The 10,583-nt window shown below is 37.9% G+C and overlaps 1 protein-coding gene across 1 annotated transcript; it reads right to left on the reverse strand.

Annotated features, from left to right (window-relative positions):
• Nucleotides 1–2,176: 2,176 nt before the first annotated feature.
• On the reverse strand, nucleotides 2,177–10,583 carry vcam1b (vascular cell adhesion molecule 1b). The gene is made up of 10 exons (XM_082137687.1): nucleotides 10,444–10,583; nucleotides 9,330–9,602; nucleotides 8,244–8,543; nucleotides 7,855–8,115; nucleotides 6,886–7,161; nucleotides 5,669–5,944; nucleotides 4,617–4,928; nucleotides 4,264–4,539; nucleotides 3,739–3,999; nucleotides 2,177–3,324 (listed from the first exon to the last, which is right to left on the reverse strand). The coding sequence occupies exons 1-10, from the start codon at nucleotides 10,484–10,486 to the stop codon at nucleotides 3,167–3,169; spliced, it is 2,436 nt and encodes an 811-aa protein (XP_081993813.1). The 5' UTR covers nucleotides 10,487–10,583; the 3' UTR covers nucleotides 2,177–3,166.

Here is a 10,583-nt window from a genome sequence, read left to right on the forward strand (position 1 = left end):
CTAATTCTAACAATGAGCATTAGTTATAGTTACGACTAATTAGGGAAAACTCACCGGCCACTTTATTAGGTACACCTAATATCTAATCAGCCAATCACATGGCAGCAACTCAATCCATGTAGACATGGTCGAGACGATCTGCTGAAGAAGTTCAAACTGAGCTTCAGAATGGGGAAGAAAGGTGATTTAAGTGACTTTGAATGTGGCGTGGTTGTTGGTGCTAGACGAGCTCGTCTGAGTATTTCAGAAACTGCTGATCTACTGGGATTTTCACACACAGCCATCTCTAGGGTTTTCAGAGAATGGTCAGAGAAAGAGAACATATTCAGTGAGCGGCAGTTCTGTGGGCGAAAATGCCTGGTTGGTTCCAGAGGCCAGAGGAGAATGGCCAGACTTCGAGCTGATAAAAAGGCAACAGTAACTTAAATAACCATTTTGAAGCAGACGAGCTACAGCAGCAGAAGACACACCGGTGTCACTCCTGTCAGACAAGAACTGGAAAATGAGGCTACAATTTGCACGGCTCACCAAAATTGGACAATAGAAGATTGGAAAAAGGTTGCCTGTTCTGATGAGTCTCAATTTCTGCTGCAACATTCAGATGGTCGGGTCAGAATTTGGTGTAAAAAACATGAAAGCATGGATCCATCCTGCCTTGCATCAACGGTTCAGGCTGCTGCTGCTGGTGTAATGGTGTGGGGGATATTATCTTGGCAAAATTTGGGCCTCTTAGTACAAATTGAGCATCGTTTAAACACCACAGCCTACCTGAGTATTGTTGCTGACCATGTCTATCATCTTCTGATGGCCACTTCCAGCAGGATAACGCAGCATGTCACAAAGCTCAAATCAAGCAGAGGTAAAAAAAAATTACTTGAATCAATGAACAGCATTAATAAAGCCCCAGTCTTACAGATCATTAACTAAAAAAAGTTGTTTTAGGGTTTAGTTACCCTTTAATGGCTCAGATAAAGAATCCACCATTCCAATGAATTCCGCAATTCATTTTTGATTAGAAACTGGGAATCGTTACTTTCTGTACACTGGTCAATTTACGGGCTAATCAGAACCACCATTTTATTTCCCAATTTTGTAATTTATCAACTAAAAATAGTCATATGGATCCTACATGTTTTATCATGTTTTAGCCTATTGCATTTGTCTTGTCTGGGAGCCTTGCGTATACGGTACAAGATTGAGACTTGAGTCACTGTTGAAGCAATCCTTCAAACATGAGTCATTTCAAACAAGAATCAGATATCAGCAGAGACACTGAGAACAAGAAGGAGATGTTCTTGACCGTCATCGTTACGCTGATAGTAGATTCACAACGGCACTTACCACTAACACACAACTCTCACATAACCACCATGTTCAGAAAGACTTCAAGTACAATACACATGAGGACGTGGTTAAGTGTTTAACTGGAAAACACTTATAAATCAGCATTCATCACTATTATCACTCATACTCAGGCAAACACCAGCCTCTTTAGAAAAATATTACTGTATAATGTCCAAATAAAGACAAATGTTAGCACAAATATGATCAAATACTGCCATTTTTGTTAAGCAAAAACACATTACTTATTGCTGGTTCATCCTTAGTGACCTTAACATCTTTCTAAGAGAACATTGTTCCATTCACACCTTTGCTTCTCCTTTTCCCTGTGGAACATGAAAGCACGACCCACCCCCCTTTCCCATTGCATCTGGATGGTCACCATGGCAACAGCCTTTTATAGCAACACTGACCAAAAAAATCAATATAAGACACTAAAAAAGGAGTGAGGATCTCGAGTTTGAGTCATTTAGTCTTAATGTGCTGGCTAAAATAAATGGAATGTTTTTCAGAGGGTCTGTTCTTGATTGGTCTTGAAAGGATGGAGGCACACATGTGGTGGAGAGGTTTATTTTTGGAAGGTGTGCTAGTTCTTATTTTGGTTGGAATTTAGGAAACTGTTTGTACTGATAGCTAAATATGCAGGGAATGCACGGCTCCAAATCATTCCACATTTATTGTGCCGAACGGATTTTATAACATTGATATTTGCCAACAGGAAAACCGAAAAGCAAAACTGAAATGTCAAAGGAAAAGTGAAGCTATAACAGACGCAGTGGATTCCTGTAACACTCAAATTTCCCTGGATTTTCCCATAAAACTCTCCGAGATCAAATGACAGAAAGCTGCTTTTTAATAAAAACGAAAGCAATTTGACAAGATTTCAAACCACATTAAGCACAGAATTTATAGGACACAATATCTACTTCAGTACATCAAATAGATTATCATCTAAAATTTACCAGTTAAACCTTGATGGCTAGGTTACATTCTATTAATGCTAAAGTGTTTACATCTATTCTTCACAGTTTTATCATTTGCATTTCAAAACAGCTTTGACTTTCAAAAAATAAATAAAAATCACACATGTGTATCACATGTATCACAAAACCAGTCATAAGTCGCAGGGGTATATTTGTGGCAATAGCCAACAATACATTTTATGGGTCAAAATTATCGATTTTTCTTTTATGCCAAAAATCATTAGGATATTAAGTAAAGATCATGTTCCATGAAGATATTTTATAAATTTTCTACCGTAAATATATAAAACATTTACTTTTGTGAGTGAATGCAGAACAATCGCGAACATAAATGAACAACTTTAAAAGGAGATTTTCTCAATGTTTAGATTTTTTTGCACCCTCAGATTCCAGATTTGTTGTATCTCAGCCAAATATTGTCCTATCATAACAGACCATACATCAATGGAAAGCTTATTTATTCAGCTTCCAGATTATGTATAAATCTCAGTTTCAGAAAATTGACCCATGTGACTGGTTTTGTGGTCCAGGGTCACATATTTGAAACCGCTTTAAGTCCAGACCAGGCGGTCTCAAAAACAACTTCCCAACATTAAGACCATGGAGAAACCACAGCGGTTCGATTTCCCTCCTCTAGGGATGCGTGAAAAATCTTGGGAACATTGATTGTCTCTGGCTGTGGAGAATGCAGGTTCCCATCCGGCTGGGGGTTTGTCACCTGAAGATCCAGATGATGAATCCAGTCACCTGCAGTTCTCGCTTTCGGGAGGCTCTGGGCCCTGGCAAGACAGTTCAGCCAAGCTTAGCTGCTTCCAAAACAGTTCATGGAGTCTATACACAGTCTACACGGTGCCCAGATTGCACTTCGTAAGGTCGTACGATCCCATCTTTCTGGCTCTCAACACGTTCACCACAACACTAAGCAGCGCAGCAGCGGCTCCCAGGGAAATCGCAGGGATTATCAAGTCATTCCAACCCAATGGAGGGTCATATCTTTTCTCTGTAACAAAATATCAAAGAGATCAGAAAATTTTAAATATGTTGTAAATTGTCCTAACCAGCCGATTTTGAAAGCGATTTTGTCAGTCTACTTTTGCGTCTGCATATGCCTGCTTTCCTAGTATATGATAGGTGACGTGAAAAGACTAGTATGTCCAAATTCATAGTATTCATAAAACAGCAGATGAAAAGTACCCAGATGTACCCAGAGTGCCTACTCAAAACAGTATGTGATTTTTATTTCAATGACATTAAGCTGGGTAGCCCTTCCCACAGTGAAATTTTATTGGTCCAAAATCCTTCCTCACTTCACATTAAGCATCAGATATGTTCTGATCGCCTGGGATTATGTCGCTATGCGAGAGTTACTCAGACATTCAATAACTTGAGATAATATCTGACCAGTTTCACTCACCAATCACGTTGATGCTGAAAATCTCCGTCTCATAGCCCAGGTCGTTGGTGACGTTGACCTGATATAGGCCTGTGTCATTGGGAGTGAGGTTGATCAGTAGGAAGTTGCCATCAAGGGAGTAGATATTTGTCTCGCTATCCAGCTTGCTGAGGACCACCACAGGTGGAGGGAAGCTCACGGAGCGACAACAGATGGTGATATTCTGCCCCTCGTGAACATCTGTGGATGGCAAGACCTCCACCGTTGTATTCCTAGGTGGTGCTGGGTTACAAGAGGCATAATAATTGTCAATTGCTTAGACAGAAACCGCTTAATAAGAGCAAAAAACAGTAGAAGCTAAATTAATCAATTTTGATGAAAAGGAGAACTAGGCAAAATGGAGAGCAAGGCACTCCTATAATTATAATGCATTTCAAATAACTGTAGATATTTCAAACACTAAAACACATTAATACTATGCCCAGGGTAAATTGATTGATTTTGACCAGATGTGATACCTTCTAATTCGAAAAATAAGTAACTCACCGTTCACAGTAATCTCCACACTATCACTGTGATTTCCATACATATTAGAAGCTTGACAAACATAGAAGCCAGAGTCATCCAGCTCAACCGAAGGGAGGGTAAGCAATGTTTCAACTCCATCACTGGCAATTAGCTCTGTCTGAATGCCGTCCGACACCCTGCTCAGCACTGTACGCCCCACTGGAAAGCTGTCAGAAACGCAAGAAATGCTCACAGTTTCTCCTTCCTTCAACTCTGTCAGAGGGCTGACAGTAATCTTGGTCGCTCTGGGGGGATCTGTAAAAGGAGCGCAATGTCAAAAAAACCAAGACAAAGTCGTACTTTAAAGGAACAAAGAAACAACCTTGACTTACAGTGAATGGATAATGTAGTAGACGCCGTCCTTACTCCTTGAGCGGCTGGCACACCACGCATGTTCAGCAAGACTTTGCAGGTGATCAGTTTGCCCTGGTCTTTCCTGTCCATGCTGTATGAGTACACTGAAGTCAGATTTGTTGTTCCATTTGAAGATGACCCAAATTCCGAAAGCATTTCTCTCTCTCCATCCATCCACAGGATTTGGAAATGGTTAGCTGGGAAAACTTCCTGAACAGTGCAGGTCAATTTCCTCATCTCTCCCACCAGACCAGGTCCAGAACCTTTTATGATAGGACTTGTAGGAAATGCTGATAAGAGAATAAAATTGAATGATTAAGTACTTTCAAGTATAAATACACAGAGATACTGATAAATACAATGAGATTCAGGATAACCTTGAATGAGGACAGATTCAATATGTAGTACAACTTGTAATGTAAACAAAGCAACACTCCCTCGCACATTCTAAAAAGTTAATATCCGCTGAGAGCAACAAAACGTTTTAGGGAAGTTTGTTTTCTATCAGGGGAGTTTTAAATCTTGACAACATTAACCACTTTGATGACCTCGGAAGGCTTTGTTCATTATCGTTCTGGAACATTTATAATAAATGCTTTTATTCCTGCATCAAATCAATGTCATAGTGAACTATTTTTTAAACTTTCCACAAAGAGACTTGACTGAATTACTGTTCACTGATGACTCATGGTTAACAGCTGGTTAATTGCAAATCAAGTTCAAACCCTCAAACTTTGAGGAGTTCAAATGAAGGGAACTTTCCCTTGATAGTAAGATGAACTCTTCTTTTTTTTAAAAATCGTAATATCTTTTTGTTTGAGCATCCCACCTAGCCAGACGAGTTTTGGACGGGATTATTTGTTTTATCAACCAATGGTAGTTGTTGGCAATGTTCAGGAAACATAGCGAATTATTCTTGCGATTCCATTTGACACATTTCACCTTGAGATGTCGAAAACCAGTGAACTATGTAACATTAATGTTTTGACGTAAACTCGAGACTAAATAGTAAACCTTTTGAGATACTTACAAAACACCTTCACTTCCGTCTGTTTGGACTTCTTTATTGAGCCACATGTGACCTCACAGAGGTAAGTTCCCTCATCTTCCAGCTCCACTGGATCAAGAAACAGCTGGGACTGGAAGCCAACTGTCTTATTTCGCCTGAGGATCGGCATATTTGAAAGATTCTTCCAGGAGAACTCAGGTCGAGGGCAACTTGAAGCCTGACAGGAAAGCACCAGACTGGAGCCTCTGTCCGACACAATGACACTATCCGGCTGCAGCTTCACTTCTAGAAAATGAGCTGTGAAGAAAAAAAGAGAAGTTTTGACTTGGTACCTCAAACCGAAATTTGCAAAATGTGAACTGTACTTCAACTATGTTAAACTTCAAGCTCAAATTTAAGACGAAGAACCATAATCTCAGTGTTACTACTAATCTCTCTCAGGGGCTGTTTACTCGACACTGTTTTCAACTAAAAACGGAAGACTTTTTATGCGTTTTGGCCGTTCATTTACACAACAAAGGTGTTTTGGTGACATGAAAATTTTACTTTTGGAAAGGATACAGATATTAACAGTAACAAATAAGGGGGAGGGGGAGCATTCAGACATCATTACAAGTGGTTATAAAAATTACACAAATCTACAGAATATAAAAAAATTACATCGTGAAAAAACATGTTTTCGAAGCCTTTGTGTTCAAAGGTTTTAACATTTTCTTAAAGGAAGTAAAAAGGGAGTTTATATCAGAGGAGAACATTCTAACATTGGGGTTACAGTGAATGGTTCTGGATTAAAGATGGAATTTACCCAGAAGACAAAGTGATAATACAGTATTATCAAGATTAACATCCTTAAAATGAAGATGATAGATTATGTAATTTGTGTAGGCATGTGTGTTCGGCTCGAATGAACTGTAGTAAAATAATGCGTATGTGCGCAGGCTTTCTTTACGAAGGATATCGCCAATGACTTGTATGGCATGCATAATACAGCGTTATTAGTCGTTTGCGCAGATCCATGTGAACGGGGATCGTTTTGATAACGTTGTAATCTGTAAAAAGAAAAACTTTTACGTTTTTAGCACATCGTTGTTGTGTAAACGTACCCTCAGAGTGTCTTTACGGATTTGATTTAGGCCTACAATCGGTTCCTCTACAATTGGTTACGCTATAACTGCTCAACAGACCAAACTTTGTACCAACAATATCCACTAACACAAGACATACATTCATGGTCTTACCCTCAACGGTTAGATTGAGAGTGGTCCTCTGACTCCCGTGCTCATTTAAAGCCTCACAAACAAACATGCCAGAGTCGGACAGCTTGACGGAGTGGAAGATTTTGGATGTTTCATTCCCTTCACTGGTCATTAGCTCTATGTCTTCATTGTTCTCCCTCCTGCTAAGAACCACTTGTGTAACTGGAACACTGCTGGACTTGCAGGAAATGCTCACGGTGTCTCCTTCCTTCAGACTTGATTGTGGACTTGCTACAATGAGTGTATCCATGGGAGGTGCTGCCAAGAAATTCAAAAATAAGATTAATTAGGATCAAGGTCATCATGCATATTTAGCAGGGGTGTAACAGTACACGTATTTGTCCCGAACCTTCACGGTACGGACGTCATGGTTTGGTGCATACAGTCAGACAACAAACAGTTAGTCACAGGTGATCCACCCTCCAATCCAGAAGGGGGCGCACGCGGTAATGCAACGCTGTTTGCTAACGGCCACAACAGGAAAAAGAGCAGAAGAAGAAGATACGATCTATGCACCAACCCAAAACAAGAGTTCAGATGGCACGCAAGAGCTTGGAAGTAGCCTATACGATGAGTTGATACATTTTTGTGACGTGCTCCACAAACTTCACGGGACAGCAGAAAGTTTCGAATGATGTCTTACTCTTATCTGTATGACCATAAATAACAGAGTATTTTAAGATGTTTTCGCTGTCATATGAGACAAAATCCTTTGGCATTGTGCCGATATGTGTAGTGGAAGTCTCACTACAGTGATGAAATATGCGTGTCGCTCAACTTTCTGTGATTTCTTGAAAAAGCGTAATATTGAACTTTGTGCATCCGCCATTGACAACTCGTATGAAACCGTGATCCCAAAACTGAAGTACGAACCGAACCGTGACTTCCGTGTACCGTTACACCCCTAATCTTTAGTATTTAGAAACTTAAGGAATTAAATGAACCACTAACCTTGAACGATTACTGATACTGTGGTGTTTTGTCTTCCCAAGTCATTTCTAACGTCACACTGATAAGTACCAGCATCCGACAAGGACACGTTATGCATGAAGAGATCTTGACTTTTTCCCATTTCCACAGACTGGCCATCTGGTTTAAGAGCCGTCCATGTAAATTCTGGCTTTAGGTTGCCCTCAGCCTCGCAGGTCAAAGTTAAATTGGATCCCAGTGAGACGGCGGTCGCTCCAGATACTTTAACGTTATGCGGTGCAGCTGTGAAAGCAATGGGAAAACGAATGATCATGGGGGGTCATATTCTTCAGAGAGGAACTACTATTCCCACATCCGTTCTGAGTTTCATTTAAAAATGGTTTGCGTTAGTATATGTAAGTGCCACTTACAAAGAACTTTCATGCGTCCAGACGTCTCCTTGGTCTCATTGATCATCTCAACCAGATTAAGTGTTGCTCTGCACGTTATTGCCTTCCCATCATCCTCACTTGAAGGTGTGAATGTGTAAGAACTACTCAATACATCTGTGCCATATTTTCCCTCATCAGTCTTGAGAACCTTGTCTCCTTTTAGCCACTGCACTTCAAAGAACTCCGAAGGGTATACAGAAGACACTTCACAGTCCAAAACACTTTTCTTTCCCAGTATAATGCGATCATACCCGGATATAACTGGGTTTCTTGGAAAAGCTGAAAAAGATTTAAAGTTTCAGATACGAGTAAATAAGCAAAAATAATCTAGAAAAGATGTTTAAAAGTTTTATGTAGCATTATGAACAAAAAAAGACGGGCTAGTTGTCACAAAGTATAAAAACTCACTGTAAAGAAATATTTTCATAATTTGTTATCACAACATTTTTTCTTTTATCAAACTTATTATTCAACTTATTGTAACTAAAAAATTTAATTTCAATTAACTAAACATTGTAACTTACTTTTTAAAGTTAAACCAACAATATATTTTGTATATTTTTTTAATATAAGGTTTTGAACCAAAAGTCACATTACATAAATGTGACAGTGGCCAAAATGGTTACTTTTAAAATGTTTGCTCTTTTCATGAATTAATTTTCTGTCATAATTGTTTTATATTTATATACGCACTATAATTTAGACATAACATAATATACATTTAGAAATTTCTTGTGGAAGGTTTTTAGCAAAAACTTTAAATAGTACTTTATAATTCAAACAATCAAATTCGTTCTTTTTTTAAACAGTGTCAACAAACAGTGTCAAAGCCGATTATTGTTGACAATTTAACCCACATAGTGTGAAGTGGTCAAAGAGGTCAAATAACATTTTTATGCTGGAAATGTTCGGCAGCTTTTTTTGTAGCCAAGATTGAAATGTCTGCGTCTAAACAGAAACTGACTTCCAGTGTTAGAGGAAAAATTTACTGAAGTATAAAGTGTGACAACTTGCCCCCATCTCATCTAACAGTGCAATGAAATTGAAGACATACAGTGAACTCACAATAAACTGTAATCTTTGTTTTCGCCTGTTTTGATTCCTCCCCACAGCTTGCTTTGCACACTATGGTGTTTTCGTGATCCTCCGTCACATTTTCAAAGACCAGCACAGATACTCTGTCCTTCGAATTAAAAGAGGCGTAAAGCGGTTTGTCTTCTAACGAGGTCCAAGAAAACTTCACCGTCTCTGGGCAAGATGACATTTTGCATGCCAACTCCCTCCTGTCACCCACTTTGAACAGAGCTTTCGATGGCAGGTCCACTACATGGGAACCAACTATTCAAGACAACATTTTCTTTTAGTTCCAACATCAAAAGTTAACATTTAACAAGCATCATTAACTCATTTGCAAATTTTATTAAATTCTGCAGTTAAAATGCATAAATAAAATATATGCAAATGTAATTAAGTCATGAAAGTTTCATATTGAATTCAAAATTCAAAATAATTAATTTGATGTCGATGATATTATATATATATATATATAGTATAACATGCAAAATTAAATAAAATATTAAGCATTTTATAAAACATCATCAATACACTTAAGTTTTGTATTGTTTTAAAATGCTCACATATTAAATAATGTAGTTAAAATAAGGGACTTATGATTTAAAACACACTTATGCAATACACTGTAAAAATGATATGATCAATGTTATGCCAACATATGTTTTTACATTGCTTGAACTCATCAAAATAAGTTAAAAAAAATCAACTTTTTTACAAGATTCAACTCTTTTTTAAGTCAATTTTGATTGTAATTTAGGTTGAAATGACTTAAACATCCAAGTTGATTGAACTTAATTGAAGTTTTTACAACTTTTTTTTTTTTTTTTACAGTGTATTTGTAGTGGAAAAAAAATAAAGGTAGTAAAGATGCATTATAATGCTCAAATCTGCATATGTGGATCAAAACAATTTTCAGACCAAGGGGTATTAAAAATAATAATACAATAAAAATAACTTAATTGCAAAAAATCAGTTATACACCAAACAGAGAATAAATTATATGAATTTTGCAATGTGTAAAAGATAAGCAGTTTAGTAAGACTTTAAAATATGCAGGTTACCTATTAGCATATTTAATTAAATGTATTAAAAGTTTTAAACTTACCTGCAACTGCTAGAAGCAAAGTCAACAGAAAAGCTGAATTCATGGTTAATAAAGAACTTTCCAAGTGCTCAGAGAGAGTTAAAATGAGTTAGTGCTCTTGCTTTCATTCATTCCTGGATCTCATTTATAGGAGAAGGGGG

Source organism: Leuciscus leuciscus, assembly GCF_965113295.1.
Source record: "Leuciscus leuciscus genome assembly, chromosome: 15".
NCBI classification, from domain to species: domain Eukaryota; kingdom Metazoa; phylum Chordata; class Actinopteri; order Cypriniformes; family Leuciscidae; genus Leuciscus; species Leuciscus leuciscus.

Coding starts and splice junctions, on each gene's coding strand:
- vcam1b (XM_082137687.1), bottom strand. CDS start 10,486: ATGAATTCAGCTTTTCTGTTGACTTTGCTTCTAGCAGTTGCAG. Junction 5,945..6,885: donor TCTCAATCTAACCGTTGAGG/GTAAGACCATGA, acceptor TTTTCTTCACAG/CTCATTTTCTAGAAGTGAAG. Junction 4,929..5,668: donor GACGGAAGTGAAGGTGTTTT/GTAAGTATCTCA, acceptor TTCTCTTATCAG/CATTTCCTACAAGTCCTATC.